The sequence below is a fragment of the Equus asinus genome, chromosome 21 (assembly GCF_041296235.1).
Source record: "Equus asinus isolate D_3611 breed Donkey chromosome 21, EquAss-T2T_v2, whole genome shotgun sequence".
Classification (NCBI taxonomy): domain Eukaryota; kingdom Metazoa; phylum Chordata; class Mammalia; order Perissodactyla; family Equidae; genus Equus; species Equus asinus.
In genome coordinates, this window is record NC_091810.1 from 38,243,495 (window position 1) to 38,263,200 (window position 19,706).

Here is a 19,706-nt window from a genome sequence, read left to right on the forward strand (position 1 = left end):
AATATGTGCACATTATGAAATTAGCCCTAATGTGATTAACCAACCCTGTTTTAAAAAGACAAAGTTGGCACTCCACTTTATCTTTCCGTTCCGTACATGAGTTACAATCCTTATTTTAGAGTATGATTTCTATAATCATTTCTATATGATATGCAAATTTCTTATTCAGTTGCTTACGTCAATCTGCTTGCGAATTAATGCAGTTAACTCTAAATGCACTTCCCGTACCTAAGAAGCATTTGGGGCTGGGCAGATGCTGTTCATGAATAATCTGAATTCAGTTCATAGGATGAATCCTTCTCCTACCTCTAAAGTCCTTGTATGCATATCAGAGATCAGTCTTCAGATAAATTATTCACACTTCTCACGTGGATAATAAGTGGTAGGATGTGCCACCAAAACTAGAATTTCGTTTTCAACATAATTGAGCTTTAAGTGATTGAGATGACTTGAAAGTGTGAATTTGGATTGTAACTATACATTTTCTCAAACAGTAGGCTCCTTTGAGAGGATAGAGGCTGAAGGCATGGGGGTCCATTTTCTCAATGCACAGGGAGGCCTAGGACTAAATCCCCAACATATCCAGAGAAAAATAGGTCCCAGAAAAAGGTATTGTTAACAGTGGTCAGTTTGTTAATGCCCAAACTGCACACCTGCCCTGAGAGGCCCAGGTGGCAGAAAGGGCCCGGTTAGAAGCTGATTGGGGCTTAATCACATTGGGCTCATTATTTATGTCTCTTGGAGAAAGAAAGAGTCTGAACTGAGAAAATCCAGGTACCTAAGAGAGCTATTCCCCTTCTCTTAAATATCACAGTTCCCCAGTCAGCTTGCTGAAAGTTACGTGTCAGCCTCTGACATTTGCTAAAAAACTTGTCCGTTTAACAGAAGTCACAAACTCGAGTTTGTCCTGATTTGCTGCGATAGGTCCTGCTGATCAGCCAGGGGGTATGAGAACAGCAGGTGTTGGGGCCAGGTTCCATCTTTCATTCAGGGTTTGACCACTAGTTACATTTTTATTCAATGACTTAGACGCCCAGCAGTTTCAGAAGTCATGTTGTGTCCAGGCAAGCACAGATCTAATTTTGATACCTAAATTGGATTCTTTCTTTCAGGACAGCAGGGCGTTGGTGGCTAATCAAAAGAGATAGAGGGGAAAGGTATATTTCGCTATTTGGGTACCTGAAGTTCAAAGGTGGAAGGATTTTGCAGGAAGTCCTGTCTCGCTCCTCATTTACTTGACATTAAATAGGGCATGGAGTTATAGAAAAAATTATTTATTTAGGGAGCCTATGGGCTTCAGGATCTGTGGAGCATCAGAAGCAGGAAAACAGAAGGAAAATTAAAAGCTGTTTATTACATATGGCTTATTACGTTTCTTTTTCTCTCTTTTTCATAGAGAATGAACTCAGATAAATATTGTTATAGAAATGTGAAATGGGGTTTAAAAAGTAACTATTTCTTGAGGTTCTTAGGAGAATTCAGTGAGTTTAATCCATATAAACTGCTTAGAATGGTGCCTGACACGTAAGAAGCGCTCACTAAATGTTTATTCTCATTATTTTTATTATTTTTGTTGCTAATTATTATTAATGTCACTATAGAACTTTTTTTCCAAAGTGGATTCAATGGGACATATGTACCCTGAGAGATATTAATAGGTGGCACATGAAAAGTGGTTCTTTAGTCAAATATCTTTGGAAAATCCAAAACAGAGTTAAATGGGTTTCTTTATGACAGAACTTCTCAGAGCGTTTAATATGTTAATATAACCCTATGAACGAGAGTCGCCAACAGTACTCAGTATAGACGGTATGTGTATATGTATTCACATACACATTCGAAGCCAGCGGAAAATGCAGAGCTAGAAAAGTTTATGCTAGTGTTACTTTTATAAAAATTTGCAATTAAATTCCTCTAGGTAGTCATTTTGTCCTGTCTGCATTTAGCCCCGATGGGAGGATAAAATAGTGACCGTTCCTCATGAAGAGCCTCCAAGTTTCCTCCTCCCAAACTTTGGAGACCATAGCTGGAGGCCCAAGTGGGGAACACGCCTTTCCCCGCAGCTGGGAGGCTGCTGGCCTTTGATGCACACATGTTCTTTTCTTTTTTATTGGGCATTGTTCTGTGTCTTCATCATGTTTTTGAAGGCAGCCCACAGCCCCAAATCCATAAACTTCAGAACCACCTTGGATACAAAAGGGGAAAGGCCCTCACTCAAAATTTCAAAACAAGTTCTTATCCTGGACAAAGAGAGGAGTAGCCTCAATCGGGAGCTTTCCAGTCCAAGTATATGTCACCGTTTCAGTAAATAAAAAGACATGAACTCCCTGGATTGGTTCAGCTGGGCTGGGAGCCCTGCGATAAGAGGTCACTGGTGTGAGTTACTATGGTAATTGAGTAGTATCAGCAATAGTTTTGCTCTCATGAGCATTAAAGCACATAATAATAGGCAAACAACAGTGGTTAAAGCAAGCAGGTAGGATTACTATGTTCTTTTGTCAGAAGTATATAATGTCTTGTAGTCAGTTTTAAAGACTTCTCAACCCCCAAATCCACCCCACTGTCACCTGCTGAGTAATTTTGTATGCTTAATCTCCTGCCCTCAACTCCAAGATCTCTGCTAATTTGAGGCAAATGGGTATTTCTGACATTAAATAGGGCAGCAAGGAAGCTCTGACCTAGAAAACCCGCATTCTGAAGCATGGAGAAAAATCTTCTTTCAACAATTTTGTTAAGACTCTTTTGAATGACGACAGAAGAAAAATAGCTTTCACCGAAACGGGAGGTCGCAGCCTCCCAAGGAAGGGATTTTGCAGAAGAAGAAAAAAAAAGAAAGAAAGAGAAACTTGCAGAGCATCCCCACTCCCAACTTCCCCCATAAAACTTGTCACTTCGCATTGCCATCCGCTACCCCAACAATAATCACTCCGTGCCTATTGCTAATTGCAAGCACAGCTGAGGCCCAGCGGGGAGCCCTTGCACAGTCTCAGGCCTTTATACGAGGCTCAATCTGTTGTATGGCACTTGTTCACACACAAAAAAACTACCAGCAAAGGCAGAAAGAGGCAGAGTCACAGGTTTCTTGTAATCCCTCCGCCTCCCCGCTGACAGCCCGGCCCTAGAAGCATTCCTGGTTTTGTCCTCCTCTTTACAAAATCTGAAGTGACCTTAAGCTACGAGCATGTCAGCTTTTGAATGTCGAGTTGCCGGCTTCTTCAGGTGCATTAAGGAGTAGGGGGGGCTACATCTGGCTTCTGCGTGTCTGTTTGCAGCACCCCTGGGGCGAGCTGTGGCTTCCTGTAACATGTAAAATATGAGTGTGAACTCAGGGTTCATGGCAAGGAACAGGAGGTCATGCCTCCATTCAGTTCTAAGTAAAGAAACTGGGAGTTTGCAGATGTTTTTCTGTATGTGTAATGACACCACCCCCCACCCCAGCCACTGAGCAACTGAGCGCCGTTTTTTGATAAAATGTGCCACAATCAGTGTGCTACTTGCAGATTTATTCATATCAATTTTTGCAATTTATATATTCAGAGACAAGATTGCTATTTCGGCAACTTTATGTTGGATGTCGTACGTTTGCGTCTAGAGAAAGAGGGAAAGAAATATGAGGCGGGGAGGGTGGGGAGAGAAAGAAAAGAAATTAAGTCTGTTCCTCGGGCCACCAGCTGGGGTGTTGTCAAGGAGACAAAGCGTCTGACGGGAGGGTTTGTGTCCCCCTTTTGCCCAGCGGTCACTTCCTGGCCAGGCTAGGAGGTGGGAAATCTATTGCTTCGGGCACAGAAGAAGGCCCATTAATGGCTACTCTAAGGAGGAGAGTGGGCTTGGGGGTGGTGGGGAAAATCCCCTCTGTAGATAAGGCCCATGGCCATCTGAAGAAAGGCCTTCCATCCTCCCTCAAGGTCAAGAACAGGTAGTTCCAAGGAGATCCTAGGCATGGGCCTCCATTTGGGCCTGGCAGGGGGCGTCCAGCCTTTCCTGTCCACCTTCCCACCCTCTAAGATGAGAAGGGAATTAAGCCTCCTGTGAAATTTCTGCTTACAGAAATTTCTGTTCCCAGCCCAAAGCCTCATAACTGTATTTTCACCAAAGGAAGACATTGGTTGAGCACACAGAGATTAATCCTCCTTAGCCTGGGGGATAAATGCTCCTCAGTGGGGCAGTGTTAATTGCCAAGCTTGGTGCAAAGATCATTTTGAGGCACTTAAGAAATACATGATTTTTATTAGTATAACTGTTCCACTAGGAGTTATTTCTCAGCAAAGGGCAAAAGCTTTGCCTGCTTTGCATTATTAGCCTAATTCCACTTAATTGTTTCCTAAAATAAGGGCTTCCTGAACACACATTCCAAACCTTAATAAGTCTGTTGTGGTGGGAGCGATTCTGGATGCGGGAGCTGCTGCCCTTTTGGGCAGAGGGACCCGGGTCTCAGGGCTGAGAGCAGCTTGATCAAATCTGGGGTTGGAAAATCAGGGCTCGGGGTGTCGGTGAGGGGCCAGGGAGGTCTGTGTGAAAACATATGGGGTGACGTGTCATGCAGTGTGAAAAATGCATCCTTTTTTTTGTTGTTTGGACCCAATCCTCTATGAGGATTCTCAGTTCTCATCTCTGGGCTTCATTTAATTCTATTTCACAGATTTAGAAATGTTGGCCCCGTGGCATGTTTTAAATAAACCAAATAAATGACTGAGCAAATGCTACCAGATTTGTTCTTTGTTCTTCACAGTCTCAAAACTCGGCCTTGAGAAATTGTCTCAGTCCTGGTATTAAATGAAATGCCCATGTTCATCTTACAAAGAATTTTTTTGCGAAACATGGTTTGGTGTTCCAGATTAGAATATGTACATTGCTACGTATCTGAGCTTTCTTAAGCAAAGTTTCCTTTTCATTAGGAGAAGTGATTTTTCATTTCCCTTCTTTTTGTTTTAATTGTGGTGAAAAAAAATTTACCATGTTACCCACTTCAAAGTGTACAGTTTGTTAGTGTTAAGTACATTCACACTGTTGTGCATCCATCTCCAGAACTCTTTCCATCTTGCAAAACTGAAATGCTAGCCCCGTTAATCAATAACTCCCCATTTCCTCCTCCCCAGCCCCTGGCACCCACCTTTCTATTTTCTATTTCTATGAATTTGACTATTCTAGATACCTCATATAAGTAAAATCATAGAGTATTTGTCTTTTTTTACTGGCTTATTTTACTTAGCATAACATCCTCAAGGTTCCTCCATGTTGTAGCATGTGACAGGATCTCCTTCCTTTTTAAGGCTAGCTAATATTCCATTGCATGTATGTATCACATTTTGTTTATCCATTCATCTGTCAATAGACACTTGGGTTGCCTCCACCTTTTGGTCATTGCGAATAATGCTGCTATGAATGTGGGTGTGCAAATATCTCCTTGAGATCCTGCTTTCAATTTTTTTGCATCTATACTCAAAAGTGGAATTGCTAGATCTCCATCTTTTTGTAGGAGCACTTACTCAGGTTGTGGAAATGGTGGAAGAGGAGTATTTGCATTTGAGTTGAGATAGCATTCACAACTGAAAATTCACATTCGTGCCTCTGCTTTCCCATCATATGCCTTCCTGTCTTTAGGTAAATATCGATGAGTTGATCTTGACTTAGTTTTCTCATTCAGAGATGGTAAGCTATTTTCAGCCATATCTTATAAGTATTAGGAAAGAAAGCCTTTCAGAGACCATCACATCTCGCTGCCATATTGAGACATGGGGGTGGGCAGGACGTGAGGGGTTTGGTGACTTGTTGTGTTTCATATAGTCTGCTTGATTCAGAAGCAACAAACTCATTTCCATTCTGGCTTTGATAGTTTGGATATCTTACTGAGATTGCCAACAAGTTAATCAAACCGTTAAAAAAAGCAAAGAGTTTGTCTTCTAGAGAGAGATCCCTGTATAGCCTGTGGAAGCTAAGCCTTGAATTAAACCCTCCTGCTTGATTTGTTTTCAGAAAGGATCCTTCAGGACTCCTACTTCCCTTTTATTTTCCCCCAGGCAACTAACAGAGCTGGGGCTGACTTGACTTAGAAGGCTGCAATGCGTTAGGTCAGGAGTCCGGGGGGGGAGTCATCATTTTGATCATTCATTTGAAATGTCAATACTGCAGACACTCGTTGCTGGGTATTTCTCCACATTTCAGGTTTAGAGAGTTGAAATTTGGTCTTGAATAGATAACTCCTTAGTCTAATAAATGAATATTAATGTGTTATTTAGGCCCTTTCTAAAGAGGTTTAAATAATATTGCTTCTCAATGCTAAATTCTGTACACATTCCAATAGAAGAAGCAAAACTTTTAAGCAGCAACAATTTGAACTATTTAAAAAAATTATTATTTCGTTCACACTCTCTCTTCCTTATGAGAGGACACTAAAGGCAAAAGAGTAGCTGAATGCTCTCGGCACCAGGCTGTAGGTAACTACAGTCTCTGGAACCATGGTTTCAGCAAGATGCCTCTGACTTCTCCATCAGCCTGGATTGCATCAGACTCTCAGGGGGATGCCCCAGAGTTTAGAACCTTGAAGAGCTACAGCACTAAGACAGCTTTGCAAAGACTTCAATGACATGAGTTTTTAGGTATCCAAAGAATTACAGATGTTCAAAAAAAAAAAATAAACTCACCCTCAACTAAAATGATACTTGGGACAAACTGGAAGGTCATCCTGATGATTTATATCCTGTGATTTCGGTGTGTGGTTATTTTGGCGTCTTTGTGCTTTTAGCTGAGCGTCCTGAAGCTGTGTCTGGGAAATACCCATTTCTAGGAGCGGTTGTTTTGGTGAATCAACTCCTGAATTACAGTAACACCCAAGTAAGGCAAAAGATCCATCTTTCAACTATGTACCCATTTTTTAAACCACTCAGATGATATGCCCTTTTAGAAAGTGTTTATTCAGCCCTCGGGGAGCTTTGACAAATCCTGACACTTCCGTGCAGTTTTTTAGTGCTTTGCCCACTTGGCGTCGATGGCTTGAACGTGCCAATGTTTCTTTGTCAAACCCTCTCTGAATCTGGATTAGAACACTGAATACAACCAGCTCCAAGGATCGCCAGCTCAACAACTGGTGATCCTTGGACCTGAGAGACCCAAAGGACTGTGGAATTGTAGCTCAGGTTGGCGAAGCTACAGATACTTTGGTAGAAGTATAAAGAAACCTTGGATGATGCTTTTCACATGCTCTTAAATTACCCAAATTGTAAAGAGGAAATATGCATTTAAAGTTTCAAATGTAAAAGATTTCCTTACAGTATTTCAATGCAGCAATTTAAATAGGCTATAGGGTTTCTTTTCCTAACTAATAATAACCCACTTTTGTCACAAAAAGCAAGGTGAAGAACTTAATTACATGGGTGTGGTCAAAATATTATCTTCCACTTTGACTCCTTGCCAACAAACACAATGTCCTTTCTTCACCAGACCCTCTAGGCAAGGTGCTGAGGCACTTTCTCTGATGTACGGCTGTGTTGAGTTGGAGAAAGGGTACTTTCCAAAGAAAAGATAAAAATCCGCCAACATTCCCTGTGTTTCTTCAGTCCAGAAATACAGGTCGGTTACCACAAGGTTAGAAATTACCTGTTTGCTCAGACACTTTTAGAAGAATAGAAGCTGCTCAGAAAGCTTTGCTCAACCCTGAATAGCTCGCACTTAGAGAGATGTGGTTTCTTATTTGTGAAGCTGGGTAGGACAGTGTGGCTAAGATAATAACACCTAACAGTTAGTATGTGCCTGGCGCTGTTGTAAGCCCTCCATTTAATCTCCATAATGACCCTAAGTAGTTTTTATTATTATCCCCATTTAGCAGATAAGAAAACTGAGGCCCAGAGAGGTTAAGGGATTTATCAAGGTTCAAACACAGGAGAAGTCTGGTTCAAGTCCATTCTTTTAACCACTAGGTTTCACTGCCTCTCAGCCTCTGGAGTACAGGCTCCATCTCATGCTAGTTGCTGGACCAGTGTACTTCTCTGAGTTTCAGTTTCCTCAAATGTGAAGTGAGACTATAGATGATGATAAAGACTCAACTGTTTAGAATTTAGCCATGAACTTCCCAGGCCTTTGGTGCTTTGCCTGCCTGGCATATATGGCTTGAACATCCCAATTTCAAAGGAAATACATATTTAAAAATGAACTAACCATAGAACTCAGATCCTTGTGCATTTCAACTATCATCCATGCTTTAGGATATATTGGACTAAGTCACAAGTTTTTAATCAAAGAAGGTGTGTGAAGATGTGTGTTTGTGCATGGTGTGGTTATTGGTCCTTAAGCCAAACGCCATAATTTCTAAAAGAGCTCATTTTTACCATACTGGGCTAAATATTACCCTTGGTAACAATGCATGGGGCAACATGTCTCATTGGGAGTGTGTGTGTATGTGCATCTGTTTTGCTAAAAGTGATATGCTATGGTATGCATGTTACACTTCAACAAAATTTTTCTTTAAAGAAAAAAGCAACACAGGAAGAAGTGAGTTTCGTACTAGTCTATTTTCATCGGATTTATGACCCTGCCTAAAATTGTTTCTCTTATAGTACTTCCTGATGACATCTTCTTTAGTTTCACATGAAATCAAATTTACCCAAGGCTCTATTCTTTTACTCTCCTTATTCACTGAAAATTTTAAAGCTTATGATGTATAATTTTTAAGAACTGAAATTTGGATCAATATTGTAACTTTTTTATCTCCAAAACTCTGTTAGGGAAATTCAATCTATTGTGATAAAGGCAACTTTTCTAGTTCTATTTCGCCTTGATAACTCAAACCGCCCACAGTGAGAACTTTCTCCTAGTATCAATTGCTGAGTTACCAACCCCAAAGACAAGAAGAAGAGGTCAGGTAGAGCTACAGGGGAGAAGAAAAAAACATTGATTCTATCTAAGAAATGGCATCCCTCATCCCCATCCAACTTTTTCTAATCATTTCCCTTAAGAGTGAGTAATAGTTGACTCTCCTCCATCAATTCTTTGAGGCTGTTGAGTGGTTTTCCATGGGAATACTCCTGACTCCCCATACTCTGCTTAGCAACTGGCTAAGCTCATAAAAAGTAGAAATTTTATCAACACTAAGCTGAGCTCAGGCTCTGAGATAGGTTCCACAGCATTATCCTACCCACGCACTTCTCCTTTGAGAAGTTCAGAGCTGAATGACTTTGCTTAGGAAACACCTAGAATTAAAGCTGTTTCTATATAAACAATCCATTACTTTTTTAAATTATTGAGGTGAATGCCACAACTCATACAGATTTAGTGGTAAATAACAAACATGAAAGCTGTCCCACCACTTACTAGTTGTGTGACCACTGGCTACTTATTTAACTTAACTTTGCCCCTTTCTCTCATGTATAAAATTGGGCTGTTAATAGCGTCAACCTCTTAAGAGTTCAACTCAATGATTAAATTATATAATGCCTGTAGAATGCTATGCATAGTGGCTGCACGTTGTAAGGGCTCGGCTTTCAATGAGTAGGTAACTATTTTTAATAATTGTGTATGTGTGTGTGTGTATACGTCAGGAATCCTGGACGAAATAGTATTTGTTTAAAACAGTAGACTGTAAAGTCTTATAGAATGTTCTGGTCTGATGAAGGGCTGCATAAGTTAAGTGGATAGGTTACCCTTCTGATCAGTGAAGGTGGAAACACAGTGAAAGTTGCATCTCCTTTCAGCCCCTATTCCCTCTTTCCATTGCCACGCATGTGTGATGTGTGGCTGGCTCTGAAAACAGATGAATCATTAACACTAAGGTCTCTTTAGGACCTCAAATTAACATCAAGATGCAGGGGTGGGCCTGGAATTGAGATTCATCTAGGTGGAGATGACCTGATTACTGTAGGAAAGCTCAATCTTGCTGATTAGGGATTATCCAGATCGAAGTGAAAGTCCATTTTCTGTGAACTCTATACTGTCCAGTGAAGTGGGGATTATTTATCTTATCTCTACGTCCTGCAACCTTCCAGGAGATATAGTTTCCGGGGGAACAGTCCACCCAAGGGTAGGGACTAGGGAGAGGTGAATGAGTCACTTCTCAGTTGCAAAATTTTGAAACTTCTCAGTTCCAAAAAATATAGTAATCAAAGTAGATAATATTTTAATACAATGTTTTAAAAAATCAGAATTAATGCAAAAAAATACATGATCAAAATATTAAAGACAGTCTCCAATCCTGCACTTGCAAGATCCTGCCCCATTGCCTCCAGCTAATCCTGGAGTGATTAGGATTAGTGAAGCTTGATATTACAGAGGAGACGTGTAATGTATAAGGATGTCTCTACATAAAGTCAGTGTCTTTGCAGGGCAGAATGTGTGACCTGAGTATATCGGCATATTAATTACCGAAGCTTCTCCTAGAAATGAGTCAAGAAAATTCCTTTGTGTTGCATATTGAAAGTGTATCTGCTATGTTTCTGGGAGTAATAATAACAATAGTAGCTAAATTTTATTGAGTGCTTGCTATGTGACATTCACTCTGTTCAGCACTTTATATAATTATCTCACTTAACATTCACAGTAATCCTACGAAGTAGGTACTGGTATTAACCCTAAGAGGAGACTGAGAGTCAGAGAGTTCAGTAGCTTGCTTGAGGTTATCCAGCTAGTAAGTGGCCAACCCAAGCTGAAGCTGTAACTTATACACACAGGGTTTGAGAAATCACCCGTTATTTGTCTGAATCCTTTTAATCCGATATTTAAATCTAGGTCAATACAGTTTAAAATGTGCTTTATGCACCCAGGATGGTTTTATAACTTTGGGTGGTGATCTACGAAAAAGCAAATTTACAACCAAATTGCACTGCTAAGAGCTAGTCACATGTCCTGTAAGACTGAGGCATACCATTCCAGAGACACTCCGAGAGGAATAATTCCCTCCACTGCCACATGGCTTTCCCGGGTCCCTTGCTCTGCTTTCTCCCTTGTTTCGTGGTATTTCTTAGGTTGAGAGAGAGAGTAAAGAGGGGAGAGTTGATGGTGATGGGTGATGATGATGATGGTGGCAGTGGTGGCTAACATTTATTGAGGCCTTATCATGTGCCAAGTACTGTGATGAGAGCTTTACTAGTATTAACTCATTTAGTCATCAAAAAGCCTATAAAAGGCTGATTAATCCCCATGTCTGATCAGGAAACTGAGTCTCTGAGAATGTAAGTAACTTGCCCAAGATCACAAACCCAGGAAAAGCACAGGTAAGGCCTATGCTCTTAATGACTCCATTGTAGAAAGAAAGAAAGAAGAATTAAACGGCGAAGTTTGAGATCAGTCTCCCAGCTCCTCTTAAATAGAGCCTTCAGATCTGGTTGCAGCTACTGGAGAAGTTCCCAGCTTTCCAAGAGCCCTATTATCCTGCAGGCCATAGCTGTGATGGGCATCCTTTGGGTTCCAACCCCAAAACCCTTACAGGATTATCCCCAGAGGGCCTCCTTTAAAGGATACTGGGGATTTTTTCTCCAGGACTTTTTTAAGGTTAAAGTAACCTTATTTGGGAAGTTTCCAATTAATATACCTGAATTAAGGGGAAGCAGCAAATGAGTCATGATTATATTTAAATATTTAGTACATGTCATCAGCTCACGATTTTTATTTCTAAGGTTTTAGAGTACATTTTATCAAAATTTTAGTGCCCAGGTGTTAGGATATCTCTGGAAAAGGCATATCAGAACCAAAGAGAAAACAAAATGGGGAGAACTTAAAATGTTTTATTAATTTCCTCTTTTGAAGAATCATAACAAATCTGCTGTATTAGCATGGATCTCGAATGAAACAAACTTGATTAATAAGCACTGTGAACTGCATGAGGAAGAGCAGGAACAACCCAGACAGCTAGGAATGTACTGAGAAATGTTGAACAACTGGCTTTCTGGGAGGGAGAATGCCCGGTTTGTGGTGACGGCCAATTTCCGTGGTGTGAAAACTCCCACTATGGCCTGTTTCTACCCATCAGTGTGATATCCTTGAATGTAGAATTGGGAAGAGATGCACAGATCAGCTCTCATGACCAGCACACTACTAGACCCTCTTAGGGAGGAGTAATTAGATGATGAGCTATTTCAGTGCCATGCCACTTCTGGACTCACTAGCTGTGCAACCTTGGGCAAGTCACTTCACCTCTCTGCACCTTTGTTTCCTCCTCTACAAAGGGTAATACGGAAGGTCCCTTTCCCCTCAACATTTTAAAGTTCTAGAAGGCAGTGACTCCTGCTTTCTCCAACATCCAAATGCCTTTAAGCGCCTTTATGGAAAACCAAGTTAGCGCTGTGCTGTATCCAACAGTGCCTCCAATTTCATCGACTGAGCATAAGGTTTGGAAAGGAGTGACTTACTCCCTTTTGCCTCTTTAAATGCTTAGCCAATGGGGCATCATACATTTTTTACACTTCTTTTGCTAGATGTGCGATCCAGGAGGAAAGGCATGGATGTTCCAGGGCTTTCTTGCTCTCCTGGGGTGGGAATCTGTGTGTGTGACACACTGAGCCATTGCTCCATGCATTTCCTGCCTCCCTAACCCTTTCAGCAGCAGAGAAAGACTAGCGATAGCATTCTACCTTTTTATTTTTATTTTTTACTATCCAATAGCCATTTACAAGGATGGGAATTACTTATATAAAATGGGGAGGCGGGGAGGGTTGTTATTTTTTCTCCCCTGAAAGGTGGCACATCTCTCAGCAAAGAGAAAAAGGCATGTTGCACAAGGCTTGCTGGCAGTGATAGAAGCCAGCGCCGGTTTGCCTGTTGTCACAGCCAAAGCAAAATGCCACCTCTGCCTAGAAGCCAGCGTGCCACATTCCTCTTTTGTGTCCTTGAGATGCACCCATCATGAGGCCCTGGGCTTATAGGTTTGGCCAGGAGGTCACCCAGGTTCCTCGAAGGTCGTCTTCCAACCCCAGGAGGTGGGGGAGGGAGTGGCATCTGCTCATGACATTCAAAATTGGTTATTTGAGCCCCCAGATTTTGTGTCAGATCCAGCCAGTAAATGTGGAATTTGAGGCCTGGGGTGAACACAAGAGAGCCCCCAGTTGCCAAGAGGGAGGTAGGGCTGCAGAAACACAAATGACCCAATGCTGTTCCTGTCCCCGGAGCCCTTCTTAACAAATGAAGATGCAGTAACAGCAACAGCCCCAGAATCCGAAGGCAGGAGGTGCCAAAAACATCCCCCAACCACCACTACACACACACACACAAAAGTTTCAGTAAAATGTTCTCACTCCTCGAGGGGAAAACCTGTCCATGCCTGAAGCAGCTTGACCTGGGCAAACCCCCTCCCTCCACGAGTGAACTGCAAATCTCCAGGAAAAAATCCCCACCTCCCACCCCGCCTGCTCCCTGGGGAGGGACAGAAGGTTCCTAAAACTGACAGTTTTGCCTCCATGATCTTTAAAAGAGCAGAAGTTGGCTGTGAGGCTGCAATGCTGCCTTGATTGGGGTAGTGTGGTCTCTGTTTGCGGCTGGCTCCAAGGAGAGCCACAATTGGCTCTGATGAGGAGGGAGCCTAGAAATGAAAGATTGCAAAGAGGGCTTCTGAACGCCGTGGCTGAGACTGTGTCGTTTCTTGCAAGGTGAAACTTGGCACTTCTACCTTGCAAGTAAAAACCCAAATTAATTTTTTTTTTTAAAGAAATTAAGTCAGAAACAAGGCTTCAGAAAAACTGTGAGTGTTAGGCATAAACTGATTTTGGATGATCTTTAGGTGAGAAAGGGTGGAGTTACCATCAGAAACATGTTTTTATTTATGCTTTTCAAATCCCCACTGGTGTGCAATGTGTGTGCGTGTGCGTGTGTGCATGTGTTGTGTGTGTCTTGGTTAGCATGAGAGAATGCATGGTCTCAATTCTCTAACCACTCTTTTTGTTACATCTTTTCCGTGCACAGTTCATGTAGATGCCCCATAAATAAATATATAGGTCCATCCACACCTTTTCATTTTATTTGTAAATTGTTTAGTATAAGCGGCAATGCGTAATGAAACCTGGTGAAGTTTAAAAGATTAGATTTTTTTTTTCATACTGACACTTCATAACACTGTTCATATGTCTCTGAGATTTATGAATATATGAGCAGTACTGCAAAATTATACCACACCAGAGACTTCCTGCACCACAGGGGTGGCAGTCTAAAGTGACACAGCTTCAAGCATTTTTCACAGACAAGAAGCAAAATTTAACCCCCTTACGGGGAAGTATGATTTCAACAGCTTGAAATGAGCTCATTTGTAGATGGGTTTTTTTCTCTCATCTTCCATAATTTTTTGGTGTTAAGATTAAAACAGATTGCACAGCCAATGTAAGGGCATATAAGCTGCCCAGAGTATAATTTTGCCCTTAAAGAGAAGCCTTCCTCCATTGTCTTTATCTGAACGCCCCAATAGGGTAAATGAAGGTAAACGTCCCCATAAATTTCTAAGGCACTCAGCCTGATTCTCAGAATTGTCCTTAGCAGACGGGGTCTGGATTTTTCAAAAGGTAAGTAGCAAGTGGCCATCTTCCTGGGCACCTGACACAATGGTATTGGGAAAATAAACAGTGAGTTGAATCTCAACTGAGTACAATTATCCAACAAAAAGGAGAATCAGAAGAGCAGAAGATGATCTTAATGAAATGATTGTATATGAGATGTCTATAGTGGAAGAGTTCTGTTTTAGATTCCAAGTCCAAACGGATCTCTTTTAGGCTGACCTGGTACCTTGTGATTTGGGGCTGATTAACATTCATGATCTCTATGCTCTCCAATCCTCTTTAACCATTTTGTTTCCTCTTGGAACAGAGCAGGTGCTCAAATGTGGCCTGTTCCCTGTCTGCTCTATAAACGCTCCATGATGTGTTGGCTGGAGAACTTTTGTCTCTTTTTTCAGCAATGGTACAACAGCTCCATGAACGTGATCTGCACCTGGTTGACGGACCGAATGGACTTACAGCTTCACATTTATCAGTTGAAAACACTAATTAGGATGGTAAAGGTAAAAGAAAAAAATAATTATTCTTCTTTGCAAATAGCTTATTGAAATACGTTTCATTGGCAAGCTGCAGAACTGCCTTAACACAAAGAATATTAGTTACATATAAAACAAGATGATTTCTAAAACAGTATCTCATGCAAGAAAAACCTACGAAATCACTTTGGGATGCATGGTTAATTTATTGCTCAGACGTCAAAGGAAAATTTAATAAAAAGGAATTTGATATTTTATCCAGACTGGAAAAAGACTTCATGAATTTGCTGTGCAAAAATACTGCAGGGGCTATCACGCCCTTTGCATTAGACTTTCAAAAGCTGGCTTTTGGTACCACTATGCTAATGACATCAATTACGAATTTCATTTAAGGTTTAATTGAATAAAATTTTGCCACAATTAATTTAATAGAAATATTTACCTTCAGCTATTTCTAAATATGTCCTGTGATCATTATCAGGATGCAAATCAATATTGTTCTCCTAGTTAATTGAAGTAGTTTCTCTTACAATGCGTGCATACAGTCTAATGTACAGGATCACAAAGGTGAGATAACATACCCTGAAAGTAGCTTTTTTCCCTGTTCTTGTGTGTGCGCCTTGGACTAATGATAATTATTTCAGTGTGAAATCTCAGTGGTTTACATGAAATAATAAGATCACAGAAGGGGGTAAATACGTTTTTGATCATTTCAGTTTCCATTTGATGCTTCAGCATAGAGGGGTTTAAAACATTCGTATGCAGAAATCTCATTCAAAGTACAAAGTCTCTTTTAAGATATTTTAACAATAAAACGTAGCTGAATTTCTCTTTCTTAACAGTCTGCCAAAAGTGCCCCCCATCCCTGCCATCCCCCACCCCACCCACCTGCTCCGCCCCATTTCTTAGGCTTTTTCGGATTAGCACCATCTCATTGAAGGCGCTCCTCTACCCCAGCGCTGACTTGAACCCAATTACTGTTCCGTTGAGTGTAATTAAAGAGAATTGTTATCGTCTGCATTTGATCTCACAAAGAGTCTTCCCAGGAAGGTTACAGACAGCAGTATATTGCAGCTCTTAAAAAAGAAATGTATGCACTCGGACTATGGACCCAGTCTAATTTTCATATTTTTTATTTCAGTTTCTTAAGGCTAGCTCACTAGCCATTGCCTGATCACTTGAATTCCATTTTCTGGGTATAAATACTCTTTGGGGGAATTTTTCTGTTTGACCCTTACTGGGTAGATATGAAAGGAAGACATTAATTTTAATATTTTTAAATATCTTGTCATTACTGATGTTTCCAGATCATTGTTGAGAATATTGGAATTAGCAGTATTTTATTAAGAAAAAATATGTCAGAGACGAGGTTTATTCTTAGCCTTCTGCCAAAAACTACAGACATGAACCACAGGGAAGGGACACAGAAACCTCACTGCCAAAGGAACTCCTTTACTTTTGTCAAAGGTAGGCCCAGCTTACCTAGTGCCATAACACTGAGGGATGAAGCAGAATTCATCACCTTTTTACCAAGTACATTACCCAGAAATCTCCTTCTCCGAGGGAAACTTCCAGAGATAATTGGCTCTCTTTCCTCCCTCTATGTCCGCTTTGTTTATTCATCCATTCATTCATTATTCAGCAAGCACTGATTCATTCATCCAACATTGGATAAATATTAGTTGAGCCCCTACTTGTATATTACAAGATAAAGGATTTAAACATGGCTAGATATTGGCCCATGCCCTTAGGCATTTAGAGTCTAGTTGGGGAATGCACCACTCTGGAATTTGAATAAAAGGGAAAATACTCAAGTGCTTTCTATCTTTCTTTTTCCCATCACATTCTGGCAACAATTACGTTATTCTAAGTGGCAACAGAACAACTGATTGAAAGGTACAAAAAAAAAATGAAGTTAATCATCTGGATATCTGGTCTACACTATGCCTAGCATTTACTCAGCCTCCTACCCTTCCCCCTCAGGTAGCTACCTAGCCGCCTAGGAAAGCCTTGCAGCTTGATCATAATTAGGAGGACCTTTTAATTTAGTGTCAAAACCAATTACTTTTAAGAGGGGAAGAAGGTGCTTTGGATAATCATGCTGGGACAACAGGTATAAACTGGCCAAGAGAATATGTGGTCACCCTATCCATAATCTTATATTATTGGACGTCATTGAGCTGAACTACATTCACTAGCTAACTCTGCAGTCATTACAACATATGACCTTCAAGAGTGATTGACATTGTGATTGTTGACACTATGACTGCATTAGACGGACTGCAAAAAATAGAAATCACTATGGGAGTGGTATTGAAGTATGTTAACATTCCTTCTTTTGCTCCCTTAGCAAGTTTCCCATATCAGTAGGAGAAGCAAACAGCAGAATCAGTAGCTGAAATGATATGCAGCGTGATGAGAAGAGTTGTAGTTAGAGAGAGACCTTTTTCAAAAAAAAAAATTTTGTGAAGTAGACAACAGCCAGATGCTTCCGGTCAGGTTCAATTAACGCTAAGGGATTTCTAGAAAAACAGTCCCTGGGATACCTAAGGAAATCTGAGAGAAATCGCCTGAAGGAACAAAGAAAGAATTTGTGGTACAGTAGTCCCAAACCATTGTTCTTGAAAAAGAGCCAAATTTCTTCCTTGAGACCAAGTTGTGAACGGAATAGATATACTTCTTTCCCAAGGAGAGGAGAAATGAGTCACATGCCTGAAACATATTGATGAAGCATTAGCGCTCCATCTCCCCCTTAATTGTTGCTGCCCGTAATAGGTTTCATATACCGACATACATATGTCTGTCTTGTGAATGAGACGGAGGGGTATGCAATTACAAGCCTTAAAAATACTAAAGACCAGACTGCAACAGAAATCGCAAAAACCAAAATCGCTGATCCATTATTTATGCATTATAGCCCCTTACACTGTCTATCATATTATACTAACCTAAGAGAAAGAACCAGATCAAAAAAAAAAAAAAAACAAAAAGAACCAAAACAATTATGGAACATTTCCCTTTACAGAACTGAATAAACACAAGCTTATGTTCTTTGCTTTGTCTCATCTAATACAGTTTATCCTGTCACAATTTCTCGTTTTCTGTCATTCAATGAATCTCAGTTTTCAGTACAAGTGAAATCTGAGCATGGTGGCTTTTCATTTGACAATGCATGAAGTGTGACACTTAGCTGAAGGTCAGTGTTCTTGCCCCCACACTCGCTTTGTGCCTTTCCCTCCCCTTCATGGAGATGAGAGCTCTCTTATCACTGCATTTTTTCCCTCCTTAGAAAACCTATAGAGATTTCCGATTGCAAGGGGTCCTGGACTCGACCTTAAACAGCAAGACCTACGAGACCATCCGGAACCGTCTTACTGTGGAGGAAGCCACAGCATCAGTGAGCGAGGGTGGGGGCCTGCAGGGGATCAGCATGAAGGACAGTGATGAGGAAGATGAAGAAGACGATTAGAACGCTCGAGCCTAGAGTCCACTAGGATGGAGTCTGTAATCAATGCATGTCCTTAGTCTGTTAGTTAACCCCATTAGGGAATTTTCTGTCAACTACCATGCCCATGAGATGTTTACCAATACAATTGCCATTTTAGCTATGTGGTACCAAGATTAGCAAAAGACCTTCAAATCCACAATTTCCTGATTCCATGTCTATATGTTTACAAGCAATATGGAACACCATTCTTTAAATACCGTTCATGGAGAATACATAGTCCAACTGCTAAGTGTGTCCCTGTTATCAGCAAAGTTAAATGATGCTTCATTAATGTACTGTGTATGCATTGACGGTAAATGGATGTGAGGGCGAGTACACCAAGTACTTGCACTTCTTTGGTTCACATACGTGGATGCCAGTTATTTAAATGAGTGCTATAAATTAATTTAATTAAGACACATAGATCTGCTTTGTTTTTTGAAAATCAAAAGGCAACTTTCCAACAACCAACTTTTGGTTCTTTCTGTTCCCCTGAAACTAAAAATCAACCCCTGGTGTCCTTGTTAACCCATTCTTTCACTTATCCATATAGTTAGCCAAAAAAGGATGGCTACATACCAATGGATTGATCCTCTTAATTGCCACGGCAAGGGCAATCTTATCATGATTTAACATCAAGCACAGTTCAGAGCAACTGTCTTCTGTCAAAGTTTATCCTATTAAATGTTACATTTTGCTTTTACGTTTCAATAACTGTGTATGTAAAAAAACTGAATATTTAAATTACAACCCTAGACTATAAATGTTTATAATAAGATATGGATATTTCCTTCAGTAGATTGTAACCATAGTTTAAATTATTTTGTTCCACACTGTTTTTTATATCTGTCATGTACATTGCATTTTGATCTGTAACTGCACGACCCTGGGGTCCTCTGCACAGCTTTTTCTTTCTGTGTAAAGTAGTGGATCCATCTTGCTTTTGCCTTATATAAAGCCTACAGTTATGAAAGTGTGGGAAACTGTGGCTTCTCAATAAACAACTATTCAAATGTCCTAAGAATACACTTTTGATCTTTTTTCCTCTGTCTCCTTTGAAAGCCAGAACTAAAACGCAGGAAGCAGGAAGAGATGAGAAAGAGGAGGGAAGAGATAATTTCCTTAGAGTGTTCTTGAAACTGTTGGAGTGGGTAGTTTTCAAATGCTTGTTTCCACGAGACACAGCCTAAAATTCCATTAATTCAGACTCCACTAATTCAGAATCTGTGGGCATTGGGACATGTTGGGCGGATTATGCTTGCATTGTAGGATAAATAAGAGTTT

General features: G+C 40.6%; 1 protein-coding gene across 20 annotated transcripts in view; it reads left to right on the forward strand.

Moving 5' to 3' along the window:
- Positions 1 to 19,449, forward strand: part of CADPS (calcium dependent secretion activator) — a 431,612-nt gene extending 412,163 nt beyond the window's left edge. For all 20 annotated transcript variants that reach the window (XM_070492692.1, XM_070492701.1, XM_070492702.1 and 17 more), the window contains 2 exons: positions 14,858 to 14,962; positions 18,225 to 19,449. In XM_070492692.1, the coding sequence (XP_070348793.1) occupies positions 14,858 to 14,962; positions 18,225 to 18,404 (285 nt within the window). In that variant the 3' untranslated portion in view covers positions 18,405 to 19,449. The remainder of the gene's footprint in view (positions 1 to 14,857; positions 14,963 to 18,224) is intronic.
- The last annotated feature ends 257 nt before the right edge of the window (positions 19,450 to 19,706 follow it).